The following is a 20,525-nucleotide window of genomic DNA, read 5'->3' as shown; positions in this document are numbered from 1 at the left end:
CAAAGTACAGAACTCGTTTCGCAAATTATTTAGGTTCATTATTTGCGGATCCTCCTGCTCACTGGGGCGTTCCGGGTATGAGACGCTGAAAATGAAGAAGAATCCTGGAGCATATTGATCCTCTACGGACGGAATAGGGGGGAACCCCTCCCAACAGACGAGAAGACGACGCGGACGCACGGCTACGGCAGTTGTAGGATCTTTCTTTGTAATGAGACAAAAATAAATCTATTAAAAAAAATGTTATAAAAATTAAAGAAATAAATAAATAGAACAACATCGACAAACCCACTACATCCTCTTCCTGATCCTTCGATCCTCGAACTCGAACACGTTGCTTGGGCGTGGCGGCGGGATGGCCAGGCTTCGGGTGTCGACCCCTGCCCTACCCGTCGTCCTGCTCCTGCAGCGGTTCATTAGAAAAAAAAAAAGGTGGGTAGCGTTCAAGCCCCGTAATCACAGGATCGCTGGATCGAGTCCCGTTCGTCACTCTTTAAAAAAAAAAAAAAGGTGTTGGGCTTCTACGTGAAAGGTTATGAGTTCAAACCTGGTGCGGTGCTTAATATTTTCATTATTTAAAAACAATATCGAAGTGCATTACTTTACGAATTATATTCGTTTGAATGCAATTTTTTGAAATTTCTAGTGCTTTGTCTCTTCATTAACCCTTTCGCTGCTGCAGACACGTGCTCGCCGCATTCCGCGCTGTGCGCGATTTTGTCATCACTGCACTGCTCGCCTGTGCAGACACGTGGTGTTCCCACTGCTTTGACACACTTATCATTCGATTTCACAAAAACTATTTGGCCCAAAAATTTGATTTTTACACGTCTTCTTGACTGATACCTTCCCCCCATAAATGACTTAATTTTGTTTCGATGTTCAACGCAGTTATTATGCAGCATTAAATGTAGTAAGAGTTTGCAGAGGTAAAAGTCCATAGAGTATACTTTCCGTATGGTCGATTTTAGTTGCCACAATGTTTAGAATGAAATGTGGACAAGATACCTAAATTCCATATAAAATTTACTGTATAACAATATTTCATTTAATTTAAGGACGACATAGGTGTCGTATGTAATATTGAGAAATATTCCGTCTTTCGCGACTGTAATAAAAGTATTATTTACACCGGACGCGTTTGGCTTTATTTTAAAGTACTTCAATCAAGGAAAGGTATGGCACATACACAATGGTACTCTTGTTCTCTTTCTTGCTTTTGTTCCACAGTCGCAGTTTTACCAGTGGTACTGAAATATATTCCTCTTCTGCAACTGAAATAAGGGGCTTATTTAGACCAGACGAGTTTCTCTCTTTTGAAGCATTTTCAGTGGTCAGTATTTTGTCTCCTCCATTGCCAAGTCACCTTTCGTAGTTTTGTGCTGCGGTAACACAATATTCAACGTTTGTGTTGGCAGATCAGTGTTTTAGCAAATAAATGATGTTTGTGTGTGCCACACCCAAAAATTATATTTGACATAGCTCAGAGCACTTCACTGATAGACGGTATATTCAAGTCCTAATGTTTTTGTAAGTCCACAGTTTTGTTTAGTGTATTTTGTCTACTTCCTTTTGATTGATTGAAGTGCTTTAAAATAAAGCCAAACGTGCTCAGTGTAAATAAAACTTTTGTTACAGTCGCGCAAAACGGAATATTTCTCAATATTACATACGACACCTATGTGGTACTTAAATGAGTTATTGTTATACACTAAATTTTATATGAAATTTAGGTATCTTGTCCACATTTCATTCTCAACATTGTGGCAACTAAAATCGACCATACGGAAAGTATACTCTATGGACTTACTCTATGGACCTCTGCAAACTCTTCAAAATTTGGTGCAATGGTTTACTATATTTAATGCTGCATAATAACTGCGTTGAACATCGAAACAAAATTAAGTCATTTATGGGGGGAAGGTATCAGTCAAGAAGATATGTAAAAATCTAATTTTTGGGCCAAATAGTTTTTGTGGAATCGATTGATAACAGTGTCAAAGCAGTCGGAACACGATGTGTCTGCACAGGCGAGCAGTGCAGTGACAAAATCGCGCACAGCGCGGAATGCAGGGAGCACGGCTTTGTAGCAGCGAAAGGGTTAATGCGGCCGTGGTGGCTTTACTTCATGAACTGCTCACTCCCCCCTAAACGTAAGCTTGCGAACTATGCTGTACTATGGCGCTGCTTCTATTGGCGCGTGCGTCGTGTGCAACTGGCAACGCAGCAATCTGCCGCGTCTGGGCGGGCATGCGCGAGCCGCCAAGATAAAAGAATTGAACTATAGTGTAGAATATTCCTCTGTATCCCAATGTAGGCAACACTGGATATATGTTAATACAGCGTACATATTGAACGATGTCTCTTATATAATGCGAGCATGCATCTTCCATATACTCCCTACGACAGTTGCCAAAAGAAGAGAAATCTCATTTATTTCGATACAAGTGTAAATGACCTGTAGCAGAGACATAATTTCTGAAGTTAGAGGTTACATAAACAGTGTCTGCCGTTTCTCGATTTATCCTGGAACTGTCAACTAACATGAGTAAAGGGTACCATGTACACTTAGCACGCAATATCACCCTTTCTCATCGATAGTACTTTAACGTCATAAAAATTCGAGGTCTTCAGATAATCCTTCAAACTGATCACATACTTCGACAAACTGGAAATTGGTAATGGAGGTATTTCCTTCTTTAATCACGTTTTACTGCTATAAGACTTGCAGTAGAACTGTCGACAAATCTATATTACTATGTAAAGATCAGTTTTAGGTTAAAGTGATGGGTCCACATATACGTGGAGCCCGATTTTGTAATGTAATTAATGAAAAATGACCTGAAACGGTGGTCATATGTAGAAGAGATTGTATCTTTGACACCACTGAGTGGCAGAATTGACTGTAAGTAGGAGCTCCCGGAGCGCAGTTCCAGTTGTCGTTGCACTCTGTTATAAGTAGGATGTAAGACTTAAAGCTAGTGGCTACCTGTGAGAATTAATTTTTGGTCTATGGACGCAGTGAAATAATAATTTGTGACGCTATAAGATTATCCAGAATTGAACTGATACTGATCGTTAACAAGTACTGACAGTTGTCCATGGCAGCTATAGAAGAGTAATGAATTTGTGATTTAACTCAAAGGGAAAGCAACTGGAAGAAATATGTATATTTAGGAGTGTGCAGCAAAGCGATATGTGGATTTGGATGACTGACCCTTGAATGTAGGAACCAAGTACTTTCCATCAGATTTAATGTGCAGGTTGATTCAGTACATCCGATTTGTAATATTTTGTGTGTTTTATAATCCTGATGCAGACAAGTTAAATTTTGGAATCTGTTTTGTCCATCGATGTCAGACTTTTTATCATGTAACAATGCAAGCGTTCTTAATTACGACAGTAATTGAGAATTGTAGAATAGTTGGGTAGTTCACTGAGTTTGAAGTTAGTTTAAAATGTTCCATATCAGATTCTGTCAAAGTGAAACTTTGTTTTGAATACAATTTTCAAACTGAAGTATCTGGTCTTAACATATCCCGTTATCTGTACCTCATCTTCTTCCATGTCGTGTTTATTTCAATCCAACGAATATTTCTCAAAAAGAAATCATTTTTCAGTCAGAATCAGAAAAATATAAACGTCGAGACGGGCATAGGCTATGTATTTTTAAATATATATGGTAAAAAATACGTTTGCAATACATAAAGGGGAAACGTTATTAGTAAAAATCTCGAAAAGTTCTTGACCAACTTATTTCCCATTAGTACATGATACTCTAATAAACTCTTGGATGGACATAGGCTAGTTACTTTTAAATACGTTTTAAATAAATATACGTGTAATATGTAAACAGGAAACTTTGTTAGCAAAAATCTGAAGAGCTTCTTAAACAATTTATTTCAAACGTTTACGCCGTGCTCTAATAAACGTTCTGACAAAGACATTGGCTGTATTATTTTAAAATATGCTGCTATGGAATCTCAGTCACCCGAAAATTAGCAGTGCTACCCTTTCGCGGATTGAAACTATGAGAAATCTATCCTCACAGATCCAGCAGCTGGACAGGTCTCTCCTGTACCCCTTGTATTAACGACCCCAACTAATTTACCAATTCATTTTAAGTGTCTTCATTTCCCAGTCGAGGTTCCGTTTACAATACCAATAAACAAGGCTCATGGTGTGTTGTGTGTGCATGTGTTTGGGTGTGTGTGCGCGTGTGTGTGTGTGTATGAGAGAGAGAGAGAGAGAGAGAGAAGGGAGGAGGAGGTGGAGAGAGAGGGGAAGGGGAAGAAAATGGACAGGGAGAGAGTGATGAGGATGGGGAGATTAGGACGTATATAAAATTCCCATACATATTTAGCAATTACGAAGCACTGCTGGGTTCGCTACTATGGTATGCGAATGCGTGCAGCAGTTCCGCCTTGATGAAAAATTCCTCGGTGAGGCTGTAGCTTACCTTCGCGAGGCGTGTAGAGCAAGACGTAGGTGTTGCCCAGGAAGGGCAGGGCTAGGTCCCCCGGGATACGCTCCACGTCCCTCCAGACGCGCCACCTGCGGGAGAGTAACATGGCCGAGACGGCGAACACCACCACCGCCGCCAACAGGGCCGTCACTGTCAGCATTCTACAGTACTCTGCGCAGCTGCTGTGGCCCAACCGTGCCTCCGGCTCGTACTGTCAACGAGTCCAGGACAGCCCGACGTTTCCTGAACACCGCAATTCCGTGCCTTGGCTAGCATAATCATTTTCTGTCACGCAATCGTACGAACATCCTTATTTTCTCACAAGGTCAACGTACCAAACACGCACGCACTGAATCACACACACGCGCGCTCCCACACACACACACACACACTCACTCACTCACACACACACACACACACACACACACACACACACACATACACATGTCTTACCTCGCACAGTATTTAACCTAGATTGTAATGTATTGTATTGTATTGAACTGCGGACCTAGAAACGACTGAGAGGCTTCGTCGCCGCCGTAGCCCTCAGTGGTACACAACCCTACAACAGGCTACAGCAGTCCACTCACCCTACCGCGGCCCCACACCGAAGCGATTTAGGGAAATCACGAAAAACCTAAATGAGATTGGGCGGATGTGGGTTTGAACCGTCGTCCTACCGAATGCGACTCCATTGTGCTAAACACCGTGCCATCTCACTGGGTGTAAAACACGTTGTCAGCCTTTTTCACCTATCATCCACTTTTGTGCCTATAATTGCAAAATTTTTCAATCGCCCATTCTTTCCACACGAATGATGATTTATTAGTCGAGGATGTAACTTAACATCACAAAATTTATAAAGTAGAGATATAGCAAGTTAAAATATATAATAATAATTACTTACGAAATATTTTATGTCGAAATTTTATGGAAATATAACAAAAACTATTTTAAAATCCTTGCTGTGTGCGACCACCACGATAGCTAGAACACCCAGTAGTAGTATGGACCAGCTTGAGTATCACTGCTGTAACGTATCATTGCCGACCCTGTAACTGTAATTAACTAGCGCGTATTGTCTTCAGAAATAATAAACACTTTAAAACACGACGAGACAGTAACACACACACAAACACACACATTCACGTGCGTGCGCGCGCGCGCACGAACACAGGCGTGCACAATTAGAGAAAACATAGCAAAATTACTTTTTTTAATATTAACTTAAAACATGTGTATCGTCATTGAAAATGTTGGCGATTCTGTTTACGCTTATTGTAAAACTACGGTACGATAGGGTAATGCCTGTCTTGTTCGGAACTACCATGCAAAGTTACTTTGCATGTTCATGCATGTCCGAAGGAACAGACACTTGGTGATAACAGTCGTTATACAATACATGGAAGCCATCTGCATTTGAGAATATGGACAATCATTAGCTGTATTATGGATTGATGACAATGAAATTTTGGCCAGGCCAGCACTCGAACCCGGATTTCGCGCTTACCGAGAGAGGTCGCCTTACCATTAGGCTACCCGAGCACGACTCACGGTCACACCCGAACTTTCGTGTATCAACAACAACGTCTACAACCTGCACTCTTGCATTCATTATGTACACTATGTGATCAAAAGTATCCGGACACCTGGCTGAAAAAGATTTACAAGCTTGTGGCGACCTTCATCCGTAATGCTGGAATTCAATATGGTGTTGGCCCACCCTTATAGCCTATATGGCGGTTTCCACTCTCACAGGCATACGTTCAATCAGATGCTGGAACGTTTATTGCAGAATGGCAGCCCATTCTTCACGGAGTACTGCACTGAGGAGAGCTATCGATGTCGGTCGGTGAGGCCTGGCACGAAGTCGGCGTTCCGAAACATCCCAGAGATGTTCCACAGGATTCAGGACAGGACTCTGTGCAGGCAATTCCATTACAGGAATGTTATTGTCGAGTAACCACTCCGCCACAGGCCGTGCATTATGAACAGGTGCTCGATCGTGTTGAAAGATGCAGTCGGCTTCCCCGAATTGCTCGTCAACAGTGGGAAGCAAGAAGGTGCTTAAAACATCAATGTAGATCTGTGCTGTGATAGTGCCACGCAAAACAACAAGGGGTGCAAGTCGCTTCCATGAAAAAAACGACTACACCATAACACCACCGCCTCCGTATTTTACTGTTGGCATTACACATGCTGTTAGATGACGTTCAGCGGGAATTCGCCAAACCCACACCCTGCCATCGGATCGCCACATTGTGTACCGTGATTCGTCACTCCACACAACGTTTCTCCATTGTTCAGTCGTCCAATATTTAGCCCCCTTACACCAAGCTAAGCGTCGTTTGGCATTTACTGGCCTGATGTGTGGCGTATGAGGAGCCGCTCGACCATGAAATCCAAGTTTTCTCCCCTCCCGCCTAACTGTCGTAGTACTGGCAGTGTATCCTGATGCAGTTTGGAATTCCTGTGTGATGGTCTGAATAGATGTCTGCCTATTATACATTCAGACCCTCCTCAACTGTCGGCGACCTCTGTCAGTCAACAGACGAGGTCGACCTGTACGCTTTTGTGGTGTACGTGTCCCATCACGTTTCCACTTCACTATCACATCGGAAACAGTGGAACTAGGGATGTTTAGGAGTGTGGAAAGCTCGCGTACAGACGTTTGACACTAGTGACATCCAGTCACCCGACCACGTTCGAAATCAGTGAGTTCCGCGGTGCACCCCATTCTGCTCTCTGACGATGTCTAATGGCTACTGAGGTCGCTGGTTTCGAGTACCTGGCAGTAGGTGGTAGCCAATGCACGTAATATGAAAAACGTTTGTTTTGGGGGGGTATCCGGATACTTTTGATCATATTAGTGTATGCTCGCATACAGGGCAGACATTCCAGTTGAAAGTCGGCGGATGCATGCATGTCCGAAGGAACTTTAGATCGTACTTCTGAACAACACAGGCACTTCAATGTGGTATTTATCCACCGACAGTGCACAAGCGGCTTTCAATTAAAATGTCTCCCCTGTATGGGAATATACATCATGAATATACGAGTGCAGATAGTAGACACATGATTCGTGACATAGGGATATGTGGATCTGGCTGTGGGTTGTGCTCGGATAGCCTAGTGGTCGCCGGCACAGTGGATCAACTCAGTAAAATATTTAGCGATCAACTAGAATAAGTGTCTGCCCCGACCAACTGCAGGTAATTAGGGAAAAACAAAAAATACAAAAACAAAGAAAAATGATAAGGCGACCGCTCGCAATAAGCGGGAAATGCTGGTTCGAGTTCCGGTGTGGAGAAAATTTTCATTGTTGCCATTTCATTACTCAGCAGACGGCCGTTGACGTTCGCAAACGCAAATATCTGTCGTGTACTGTAAAACAGTTGTAAGAGTTGCTTGAAATTCATGAACAAACATCATATAATGACTGATGCGTACATGAAATGTATTGTCTCTGCTTCAGATTCAAGTGATTCAGTGGAGGCATAGTCCACGAAGAAAGTAAAGAACTCGGATGAAATGAAGACTTTCAGTACACTACGAAATTCAAACTTGGTATTACCTGTTACACAGTCCTAAAGTGGTTTGGGCATAATTATTCCTTCATCGGGAACTCTGATTTAGCTACAACTACGAGGGAGAGTCTTAAGCTTTCAATTATGTAAAAAAGAACGGACTGACAAAATTAACTTGCTTTGCTGCAAAATTCTGGAGCATATAATAAGTTCGAATACACCGGTAATAAATTTCCATGAAAAAGAGAAACTTCTATCCACAACTCAACAATGATTTAAACATCATCGGTCGTGCGAAGCCGGCCGCGGTCGTCTAGCGGTTCTGGCGCTGTAGTCCGGAACCGCGGGACTGCTACGGTCGCAGGTTCGAATCCTGCCTCGGGCATGGGTGTGTGTGATGTCCTTAGGTTAGTTAGGTTTAAGTAGTTCTAAGTTCTAGGGGACTTACGACCTAAGATGTTGAGTCCCATAGTGCTCAGAGCCATTTGAACCATTGGTCGTGCGAAACTCAACTTTATTGACCGATGACCTAAGGAATTTGGTCCCATAAGGTCTTACCACAAATTAAATTAAAAACTCAGCTCTTGCTGAGGTCCCGTTGTTGCGCCTCTTTCTTCCGGATAACAAATATAGCCCCTGTGGGCTGCGGTAGCATGTGGTTAAACCTCTGTGGTTACAACAATCACGAAAGATGTTGCTCGTTTTGGGCGCGTAGCACAGTAGTCGTGGTTGTGGTTCAGAATTTGTCTAGCTAGTACTTAATGTGTATGGTTAGCGTGTCCGTCTCTGGCAGCAGAGTGGTCAACGCGACGGAACGTAAAAAAAGAGTGGGCAACGCGACGGAATGTATATATATATATAAAAAAAAGGAGTCATACCTGACGGCCCGGGTTCGATCCCCGGCTGGGTCGGAGATTTTCTCCGCTCAGGAACTGGGTGTGAGGTTGTCCTTATCATCATGATTTTATCCCCATCGACACGGAAGTCACCGAAGTGGCGTCAACTCGAAAGACTTGCACCACGCGAACGGTCTACCCGGAGGGAGGCCCTAGCCACACGGCATTTCCATTTCCATCGTTAGCGTGTTTCTGGTTATGTCTCCCAGAATCAACCATTTCAGAACGCAACACTAATAGATTCTTGTGGTATGATTTGTCTTGTGACAGCCAGAGCGAGAGCACCAGCAGCAGCGAGTACTGTTTGTATAAAGCGTTTATTTTGCATTTTGTTTACGACCTTCCACTAAGGAAGGGATTCCATTTGTGTTTATCTGCTCTGCATAGTAACTAACAGTTCTTGATAAAACTTTACGTAGTTTTCGTGTTAGATTTCTTAGTGTTTTCTTGATCGTTTAGAACAGAAAGCGCCCTAAAACCGTCTTTTGTTTGTTTCGCGGCCGTTAGCCACTAGTCACTTGAATCAGCAGTTGTCTTGTGACAGCCAGAGCGAGAGCACCAGCAGCAGCGAGTACTGTTTGTATAAAGCGTTTTTGTATTTATTTGCTGCGCTTAGCTTTTAAATAGTTTTTCTGGGAAAACCTAGCGTAGTTTTCGCGTCTCGTATTTCAATGAGTGTTTCTTGATTATCAGAGTAGCTCATCAGAAGATTATCTTGGGAATTTGTCACCGTATAGGGTAGGGTAAACATAGTCATGTGTAGGGACTGTGGTTGTTGTGAGCGGACGCAAGGAGAGTTGGCCACTCTTCGGGGGCAGGTGGAGGCTTTGTCTGTTAGGCTCATCGAGCTCGAGGCGCAGGCGTCGGCTCGTAGTGGCGTTGGGGCAAGTGTGGTGAGACCTATGCCTACTTCGGTGGCCTTGGAATCACATGGAGCCCCTGATGTCGCTGCGTCTTCCGGCAGTGAGCATCTTACCGGTCAGCCATCACTCCAGGGTGAATGGCGGACAGTGGTGGGCTCGCGCGTGCCTGGCCGAAAGGCGAAGGTGGGATCTGGCCGCGTGGCAGCTGCCTTACCCCTTTCCAACAGGTACGGGGTGCTTCCTAGTGGTGATGACATCGTTTCCGAGCCACCACAGGATGCCTCGCCTGTTGGGCCAGTGGCCGATTCTCCGGCAAGGTCCCGACAGTCACAGAGGGCGGGCCTATTAGTTATAGGGAGCTCCAACGTTAGGCGGGTTATGGAGCCCCTCAGGAAAATAGCGGGTAGGTCGGGGAAGAATGCCAGTGTGCACTCGGTGTGCTTGCCGGGGGGTCTCGTCCGTAATGTGGAGGAGGCCCTTCCGGCAGCTATTGAACGCACTGGGTGTGACCGGCTGCAGATAGTAGCACATGTCGGAACGAATGACGCCTGCCGCTTGGTTTCTGAGGTCATCCTTGGTTCCTTCCGGCGGCTGGCTGATTTGGTGAAGACAACCAGCATCGCACGCGGAGTGCAAGCTGAGCTTAATATCTGCAGCATAGTGCCCAGAGTCGATCGCGGTCCTCTGGTTTGGAGCCGTGTGGAGGGTCTAAACCAGAGGCTCAGACGACTCTGCGACTATAATGGTTGCAAATTCATCGACCTCCGTTATTGGGTGGAGAACTGTAGGGCCCCCCTAGACAGGTCAGGCGTGCACTACACACCGGAAGCAGCTACTAGGGTAGCAGAGTACGTGTGGCGTGCACACGGGGGTTTTTTAGGTTAGAGGGACCCCCCCCCCCCCTTGGGCGAAACGATAAAATACCTGACGGCTTACCAGAGAGGACATTATCATCGTTGATAAAGAACGTCCGTCCTCAGAGACCAAAAACAGGAAAAGTTAACGTAATATTGGTAAACTGCAGGAGTATCCAGGGCAAGGTTCCTGAATTAGTATCTCTTATTGAAGGAAATAGTGCGCATATAGTATTAGGAACGGAAAGTTGGTTAAAACCGGAAGTGAACAGTAACGAAATCCTAGACACAGAATGGAATATATACCGCATGGATAGGATAAACGCCAATGGTGGAGGAGTATTTATAGCAGTAAAGAATTCAATAATATCCAGTGAAGTTATTAGCGAATGCGAATGTGAAATAATCTGGGTTAAGCTAAGTATCAAAGGTGGGTCAGATATGATAGTCGGATGCTTCTATGGACCACCTGCATCAGCAACCGTAGTAGTTGAGCGCCTCAGAGAGAACCAGCAGAACGTCGTGAAGAAGTTTCGTGATCATACTATTGTAATAGGGGGAGACTTCAATCTACCAGGTATAGAATGGGATAGTCACACAATCAGAACTGGAGCCAGGGACAGAGACTCTTGTGACATTATCCTGACTGCCTTGTCCGAGAATTACTTCGAGCAGATAGTTAGAGAACCAACTCGTGAAGCTAACGTTTTAGACCTCATAGCAACAAATAGACCGGAACTTTTCGACTCCGTGAATGTAGAAGAGGGTATCAGTGATCATAAGTCAGTGGTTGCATCAATGACTACAAGTGTAATAAGAAATGCCAAGAAAGGAAGGAAAATATATTTGCTTAACAAGAGTGATAGGGCACAAATCGCAGAATATCTGAGTGACCACCATCAAACGTTCATTTCTGAGGAAGAGGATGTGGAACAAAAATGGAAAAAATTCAGAAACATCGTCCAGTACGCCTTAGATAAGTTCGTACCGACTAAGGTCCAAAGCGAGGGGAAAGATCCACCGTGGTATAACAATCATGTACGAAAGGTACTACGGAAACAAAGAAAGCTTCATCATAGGTTTAAGAGTAGTCGAATCATAGCTGATAAGGAAAAGCTGAACGAAGCGAAAAAGAGCGTAAAGAGAGCAATGAGAGAAGCATTCAACGAATTCGAACATAAAACATTGGCAAACAATCTAAACAAGAACCCTAAAAAGTTTTGGTCATATGTAAAATCGGTAAGCGGATCTAAATCCCCTATTCAGTCACTCGTTGACCACGATGGCACCGAAACAGAGGACGACCGAAGAAAGGCAGAAATACTGAATTCAGTGTTCCGAAACTGTTTCACTGCGGAAAATCGTAACACGGTCCCTGACTTCAGCCGTCGCACGGACGCCAAAATGGAAAATATTGAAATAAACGATATCGGAATTGAAAAACAACTGCTATCACTTAGTAGCGGAAAAGCATCCGGAACAGACGAGATACCCTTAAGATTCTACAGTGATTATGCTAAAGAACTTGCCCCCTTTCTATCAGCAATTTATCGTAGATCGCTGGAAGAACGTAAAGTACCTAGCGACTGGAAGAAAGCGCAGGTCGTTCCCATTTTCAAGAAGGGTCATAAATCAGATGCGAATAATTATAGGCCTGTTTCGCTTACGTCAATCTGTTGTAGAATAATGGAACATGTTTTGTGTTCTCGTATTATGACGTTCTTAGATAATACAAATCTCCTTCATCATAACCAACATGGATTCCGCAAACAGAGATCATGTGAAACTCAGCTCGCCCTATTTGCCCAAGAAATTCACAGTGCCGTAGACACTGGCGAGCAGATTGATGCCGTATTCCTGGACTTCAGGAAGGCATTTGATACGGTTCCGCACTTACGTTTAGTGAAAAAAATACGAGCTTACGGAATATCGGACCAGGTTTGTGATTGGATTCAGGATTTCCTAGAAGAAAGAACACAACATGTCATTCTTAACGGTTCAAAATCTGCAGATGTAGAGGTAATTTCGGGAGTACCGCAAGGAAGCGTGATAGGACCTTTATTGTTTACAATATACATAAATGACTTAGTTGACAACATCGGTAGCTCCGTGAGGCTATTTGCAGATGACACGGTTGTCTACAAGAAAGTAGCAACATCAGAAGACTCGTACGTACTCCAGGAAGACCTGCAGAGGATTAATGCATGGTGCGACAGCTGGCAGCTTTCCCTAAACGTAGATAAATGTAATATAATGCGCATACATAGGGGCAGAAATCCATTCCAGTACGATTATGCCATAGGTGGTAAATCATTGGAAGCGGTAACGACCGTAAAATACTTAGGAGTTACTATCCGGAGCGATCTGAAGTGGAATGATCACATAAAACAAATAGTGGGAAAAGCAGGCGCCAGGTTGAGATTCATAGGAAGAATTCTAAGAAAATGTGACTCATCGACGAAAGAAGTAGCTTACAAAACGCTTGTTCGTCCGATTCTTGAGTATTGCGCATCAGTATGGGACCCTTACCAGGTTGGATTAATAGAAGAGATAGACATGATCCAGCGAAAAGCAGCGCGATTCGTCATGGGGACATTTAGTCAGCGCGAGAGCGTTACGGAGATGCTGAACAAGCTCCAGTGGCGGACACTTCAAGAAAGGCGTTACGCAATACGGAGAGGTTTATTATCGAAATTACGAGAGAGCACATTCCGGGAAGAGATGGGCAACATATTACTACCGCCCACATATATCTCGCGTAATGATCACAACGAAAAGATCCGAGAAATTAGAGCAAATACGGAGACTAACAAGCAGTCGTTCTTCCCACGCACAATTCGTGAATGGAACAGGGAAGGGGGGATCAGATAGTGGTACAATAAGTACCCTCCGCCACACACCGTAAGGTGGCTCGCGGAGTATAGATGTAGATGTAGATAGATTTCAAAACTGTCATCTGCAGAGTCATGAAAAAATCAATAGTTGCATCTCAGTCTCTTGTGCTTTCTGAAGTTCAATCACCGGTATTTAAATGTTATTAATTAGTCAGCAAGTCGCCTTCAAAATGTGGAGGTCATTTTCTCAGTTAATAGAGGCAAAGAAGAAGAGGCGAAGTCTCACACTTTGCACGATTTCCGGTGAGCCATGGATGAAGGGCAACTGGCAGATTCCGTATTCCTAGATTTATAGAAAGCCGTTGATACAGTGACACTATAGAGTGTTTACGAAGGTCTGAGCACGCGGAATTTCAAATACGTGACTGATGGGACCCAGTACGTTGTCCCGGAGGCGAATGTTCATCCGACAAGTAGGTATCGAAATGAGTGCACGAGACAAGTGTCATCAGACCGCTCTTGATCGATCGTGCGTGAACTATCTGACGGATGGGATGAGCGGCAACCTGCAACTACTTGCTGATGACGTTATACTGTACTTAAAAGTGTATTCGTTGAGTGACTGTAGGAAAGTACACAATGACTAGGATAGAATTGCTGTTTAGTGTGATGAATGGCAGCTTGCTCTAGATGTGTAAAAATGTATGTTAACGCAGAAGAACGAATAATAAATAAATCCAGAATGTAATTTTCACTCTGCAGTGGAGTGAAAATTTCATTCTGGAAACATTCCCCACGCTGTGGCTAAGCTATATCTTCGCAATATCTTTTTCTGCAGGAGTGTTAGTTCTGCAAGGTTCACAGGAGAGCTTCTGTCAAATTTGGAAGGTAAGATAAAAGGTGGTGGCAGAATTGAAGCTGAGGGGAAGGGTCTTCAGTCGTGCTTGGGTAGCTCAGGCGGTAGAGCATTTGCTGGCAAAGACAAAGGTCCCACGTTCGATTCTCCGTCCGGCATATAGTTTTAATCTGCGAGGAAGTTTCAAATCCTGTAATATTTGAGTACAGTATTAGTGATGTTCTTCTTGACATAGACATGCAGATTAAGTATTTAGGCGTAACATTGCGAAGCGATATGAAACAGAACGAGAATGTGACTTCATTGTAGGGAAGGCGAATGGTCAATTACCGTTTACTGGGAGAACTCGACAAAAGTGTACCTCATCTATAAAGAAGATCACGTACAGAAGTGTAGTGCAACCCGTTCTTGAATACTGTTCGAGTGTTTGGGATCCCCTCCAGGTCTGGTTAAAGGAAGACATCGAAACAACTCAGAATCATGGTGCTGGTTTTGTTACTGACAGGCTCGATCAGCACAGAAGTATTACGGAAATGCTACGTGACTCGAAAGGGAATCCTTGGAGGGAACAAGACGTTCTTATAGCAAAACACTGTTGCGAAATCTTGGAAACCGGTATCTGCGACAGATTACAGAAAGTACATGCCAGCAGTAAGATACATTTAGCGTATGAACCGCGATAACAAGATGAGAGAAACCAGGACTCGAACGGGAGCCTGTAGAAGGTCATCTTTCCTTTTCCTTGATTCGTGAGTGGAACAGAAAGGGAATGACTGACAACGCTACGAGGTAGCCTACGCCATACACCATACGGCGAGTTGCGGCATGTAGATGTAGCTCTAATTTTCACACTGAAAATAAAAAGATAGGACTGCAGACATACACCTGCAAACAAACAAATGTTAGTAGTATAGCTCTTCATTTTAAAGATGGTGATGAAAGCATTATGACTACCCCTCGTATGTATGAGAGCACTTGTATGTTTCAGCTGATGGACTGGGATATCAATGCTAGCTCACAATATGCTGAAGGTTATCATAACCATCTCGGAAACCAGTATCATCTTCCATTAGTCAAATGTTGGGGTACATCTACATCTACATCTACATTTATACTCCGCAAGCCATCCAACGATGTGTGGCGGAGGGCACTTTACGTGCCACTGTCATTACCTCCCTTTCCTGTTCCAGTCGCGTATGGTTCGCGGGAAGAACGACTGTCTGAAAGCCTCCGTGCGCGCTCGAATCTCTCTAATTTTACATTCGTGATCTCCTCGGGAGGTATAAGTAGGGGGAAGCAATATATTCGGTACCTCATCCAGAAACGCACCCTCTCGAAACCTGGACAGCAAGCTACACCGCGATGCAGAGCGCCTCTCTTGCAGAGTCTGCCACTTGAGTTTGTTAAACATCTCCGTAACGCTATCACGGTTACCAAATAACCCTGTGACGAAACGCGCCGCTCTTCTTAGGATCTTCTCTATCTCCTCCGTCAACCCGATCTGGTACGGATCCCACACTGATGAGCAATACTCAGGTATAGGTCGAACGAGTGTTTTGTAAGCCACCTCCTTTGTTGATGGACTACATTTTCTAAGGACTCTCCCAATGAATCTCAACCTGGTACCCGCCTTAACAACAATTAATTTTATATGATCATTCCACTTCAAATCGTTCCGCATGCATACTCCCAGATATTTTACAGAAGTAACTGCTACCAGTGTTTGTGCCGCTATCATATAATCATACAATAAAGGATCCTTCTTTCTATCTATTCGCAATACATTACATTTGTCTATGTTAAGGGTCAGTTGCCACTCCCTGCACCAAGTGTCTATCCGCTGCAGATCTTCCTGCATTTCTAATGCTGCAACTTCTCTGTATACTACAGCATCATCCGCGAAAAGCCGCATGGAACTTCCGATACTATCTACTAGATCATTTATATATATTGTGAAAAGCAATGGTCCCATAACACTCCCCTGTGCACGCCAGAGGTTACTTTAACGTCTGTAGACGCCTCTCCATTGATAACAACATGCTGTGTTCTGTTTGCTAAAAACTCTTCAATCCAGCCACACAGCTGGTCTGATATTCCGTAGGCTCTTACTTTGTTTATCAGGCGAAAGTGCGGAACTGTATCGAACGCCTTCCGGAAGTCAAGAAAAATAGCATCTACCTGGGAGCCTGTATCTAATATTTTCTGGGTCTCATGAACAAATAAAGCGAATTGGGTCTCACACGATCGCTGTTTCCGGAAACCATGTTGATTCCCACATAGTAGATTCTGGGTTTCCAGAAACGACATGATACTCGAGCAAAAAACATGTTCTAAAATTCTACAACGGATCGACGTCAGAGATATAGGTCTATAGTTTTGCGCATCTGCTCGACGACCCTTCTTGAAGACTGGGACTACCTGTGCTCTTTTCCAATCATTTGGCACCTTCCGTTCCTCTAGAGACTTGCGGTACACGGCTGTTAGAAGGGGAGCAAGTTCCTTCTCGTACTCTGTGTAGAATCGAATTGGTATCCCGTCAGGTCCAGTGGACTTTCCTCTGTTGGGTGATTCCAGTTGCTTTTGTATTCCTTGGACACTTATTTCGATGTCAGCCATTTTTTCGTTTGTGCGAGGATTTAGAGAAGGAACTGCAGTGTGGTCTTCCTCTGTGAAACAGCTTTGGAAAAAGGTGTTTAGTATTTCAGCTTTACGCGTGTCATACTCTGTTTCAATGCCTTCATCATCCCGGAGTGTCTGGATACAGTACAGAGGTACATGGAATGAGCCTCAGCGAATGTTTGCTGGAAAGAGAACACAATCGTGCGTGTCCTGGAAACGTCTAACTATCCCGGTAACATCGGAGAAAAATGGCAAACATACAAAATTGGATCTTTTCAATGCCAAAAGTTGTGACTGCTTCATTAAATACTGAAGGGTTGTCAAGAGAGAAGAAAGTCTCTCTATCACACAAGTGCAGACAACACTCGTGCCATTTTTAGCACTGCAAGAAACACACAGAGGGTTAAACGAACGAAGACCAGAAACTGAAGGCATGAAGGCGGTGTTAGAACGCTCGCATGCGTAATATGGTAGTGCTACCTTTGTAAGACCAGTAATAGAAAGTCACGGGACACAAACAACACTGAAATTCGTGTACTAGAAGATCAGTTTACAAACCAGCTAATATAGATTTTACTTTCTATAGACCAAATAACCAAAATATCCAGATTGTATTGGGAGATTTTAACTGTCAAAGTGTCAACTGGGGATATAACTCAACTGATAAAAATGAGAAATAACTAGAAAGTTGGACAGAAAGAGAAGAACTGAAGCCTATTTTTGATCCTAAACTAAGACCATTATTTACTAGCCGCAGATGGCAAATAGGGTACAATTCTGACAAGATCTTCATCAATGAGAACGTTGCTCATCAAGTTACAAAACTAGTGGAAGTACCTTTCCCCAGTATGCAACATTGCACCATATGTTTTACGGTTTCTGGAGTTGTCCTAGTAGAAAGTGTATACTCCAAAAGCCGTTTGAACTTCAAGAAAGCGAAATGGAAGTCTTTCAGAGAAGAACTGGCTCACTAATTTGAAAACATAGAAGCACACCCAAAAAACTACAAAGAATTTGTTGAGTTTGTAAAGAAAACGTCAAGGAGACATTTTCCTCGTGGATGCAGGACCTAATTGTATCTGTCCTTGGCTCAAACTCAGAAAATTTCTCAAGCCACTATCGCACACAACGCAGATCCTTTCTCAGCAGATGCAAGTGAAGCAGGAAAAAAACTACTCCGAAACATAATTGTACAAAGAAGGGAGAATGGGCTAAATCACTATCCGATCTGGACATGAAACAGAATAGAACAAGAACGGGGAAGCTCATAAAAAGTCTTAGCGATGATCCAAGGGTGCGACACTGAGTACAAACGTCACTCCGAACCAGACTGCTCACAAACTGCTACTGAGTCGCAAGACAAAAGGCGACTAGGTTGAATCTCAAAAAAATGGTTCAAATGGCTCTGAGCACTATGGGACTTAACATCTATGGTCATCAGTCCCCTAGAACTTAGAACTACTTAAACCTAACTAACCTAAGGACAGCACAAACATCCATGCCCGAGGCAGGATTCGAACCTGCGACCGTAGCACTCGCGCGGCTCCGGACTGAGCGCCTAGAACCGCTAGACCACCGCGGCCGGCTGGTTGAACCTCAAGCGAAACATTGGATGAGGTACAGAGAGAGAGAGAGAGAGAGAGAGAGAGAGAGAGAGAGAGAGGGGGGGGGGGGAGGGAGGGAGAGAGAAGGAGAGAGAGAACGTCTCTAGGAATTCCATTCTCATCTGAAGAACGGGGAAGGGAAGTGCGAGAACTGAAAGAAAATTAAGCAGTGGGCCCTGATGATATAAGAATTTACAAATGACGCAGTTTGGTCCAAAAATTAATGAACGGCTAATGGGGACGATGAACAAATATTTGGAAACATTTCGGATTCCCAAACTGTGGAGGAAAGCACAAGTAGTAATATTACTAAAGCCTGGCAAATAGCTGACCGAGCCAAAAAATTTCCACCCATTTCCTTAACTAACCACCTACATAAGCTATTTGAAAGAATAATCCTGTCAGGAATAGCAACCAAAATCGATACAAAACTTATCCCTGAATAAGTTGGATTCAGCCTGGGAAAGTGCGTTATAGTCAAACACTGAATCTGACTCAACACTTTGAAGACGGTTTTGAAAGGAAATTGAAAACTGCTGCTGTCTTTATGGAATTTTCTCCTGCATATGGTATAGCAATCCGTTAAGGACTCCACACGATCGTCTATGAAACAACACAGGACATTCGAGTTACATTTCAAGAACCATGTTGCAGAATTGAATATTCTACGTAACCCTCCAAGGGAAGAAAAGTAGATGGAGAAACCAAAAGAATGGATTACCACAATGCGGTGTTCTTTCCCCTATTTCTCACAATATATGCAGAAAAGACGAACCACGAGAGCCGGAAGTAAAGAGATTCATATGTGCAGGCGACACTGCTATTACTGCTGAAGGAAGAACATTGAAAGATATTTGAAGGAAAATTGACAGAGACTTTGAATACCTTGAGGACCTTGTAACCTTCCCGTATATAAAAATTTCCGGTACAAAATTGACTGAGTATTTAAACTGATAAATTTTGGACGCAAGCAGCGCTATGTCATGGCCCTGTGAAATCAATCTGAATAAACTGAAAAATTCTTACCTCATAATGGTGTCGCCGGATAACGCTGTCTACATATCTGCTCCTAAATAGCACAGCTTATTGCAATGCTGGCCTATCTACTTCTACTGAACAACGTTTGTCTGTGATTTTAAGTATTAGAAAAAAAACTGACTTGTCTTGTTGACATAGCTGCATAACTGGTCCTCCGATTATTAAACAAAACATGACTGTGATCTGGGAAAATTTGTAAGAAATTTAAATTCAAGTAAATGACAGGTAAAAAAAAAATATGTTCTGAAAAACCTTATTATTGAAAACATTTCTGCAAACAATTACACAAAAAACTGAACATTACAAGTCGAACTTAATTAGTGCTGACAAACCTCAAAAATATTGAAAGAAATTCATATTAACATCTCAGACGACAAATTTAAGAACGCGCATGGCGATGAAGAATAATTAAGTTTACCTTACACTACAAGGCAATGAACTGCGCTGCAGCAGCCGCGACTGCTGTTACACTTGCATGGCTAGCAACTGTACTGTAGCGGGGAGCTACTACAACTTCTCCGTAACAGAGAGCTACTGCCACTGCTCCATAAGAACGAACTTTTGCGACAGCTCTGTAGGAGCGAGCGATTAATACTGCTGCCGACACTGCTCTGACCTTCGATTCTATTGCAACAGATATGTTTTATATCGCAGGCGGCGAGTGAGCAATACATCGAAATTACATTTGCTGCAATAGGATAGTGAACAGTAAACCTCTTACATCATGAACCCGTAGCGAACAGTAAACATCTTACATAATGAACCCCTTACAACCTATTATGAAGAAAATTAGCTGCTACTTGAGACAGTTGGCGGTAGAATGGAGATGGGTGTGGGGTCCTGCCCACTCGCCCCTTACAGCGTACCTAAGGGGTGCTGCTTTCTCGGACAGCTATACAACAATTCAAGCAATTACATTAGTGGTTCTTGTTACAATAATTTAGACTGACAATACTTAACTCTGGCGTG

At 43.4% G+C, this 20,525-nt stretch overlaps 1 protein-coding gene across 5 annotated transcripts in view; it reads right to left on the bottom strand.

Annotated features, from left to right (window-relative positions):
* Positions 1-20,126, bottom strand: part of LOC126095283 (cytochrome P450 4C1-like) — a 292,169-nt gene extending 272,043 nt beyond the window's left edge. For 2 of the 5 annotated variants that reach the window (XM_049910048.1, XM_049910051.1), the window contains exons 1-2: positions 19,975-20,126; positions 4,460-4,708 (exon numbers count right to left, since the gene is read on the bottom strand). In XM_049910048.1, coding sequence (XP_049766005.1) covers positions 4,460-4,625 — 166 coding nt within the window. In that variant the 5' untranslated portion in view covers positions 4,626-4,708; positions 19,975-20,126. The remainder of the gene's footprint in view (positions 1-4,459; positions 4,709-19,974) is intronic. The other 3 variants (XM_049910047.1, XM_049910049.1, XM_049910050.1) reach the window with 3 other exon arrangements.
* Between the last annotated feature and the right edge of the window lie 399 nt (positions 20,127-20,525).

This window comes from Schistocerca cancellata, chromosome 8 (genome assembly GCF_023864275.1).
Source record: "Schistocerca cancellata isolate TAMUIC-IGC-003103 chromosome 8, iqSchCanc2.1, whole genome shotgun sequence".
Taxonomy (NCBI): domain Eukaryota; kingdom Metazoa; phylum Arthropoda; class Insecta; order Orthoptera; family Acrididae; genus Schistocerca; species Schistocerca cancellata.
Note: the sequence above shows the minus strand (reverse complement) of the source record. Positions and strands in the feature narration are given on the sequence as shown.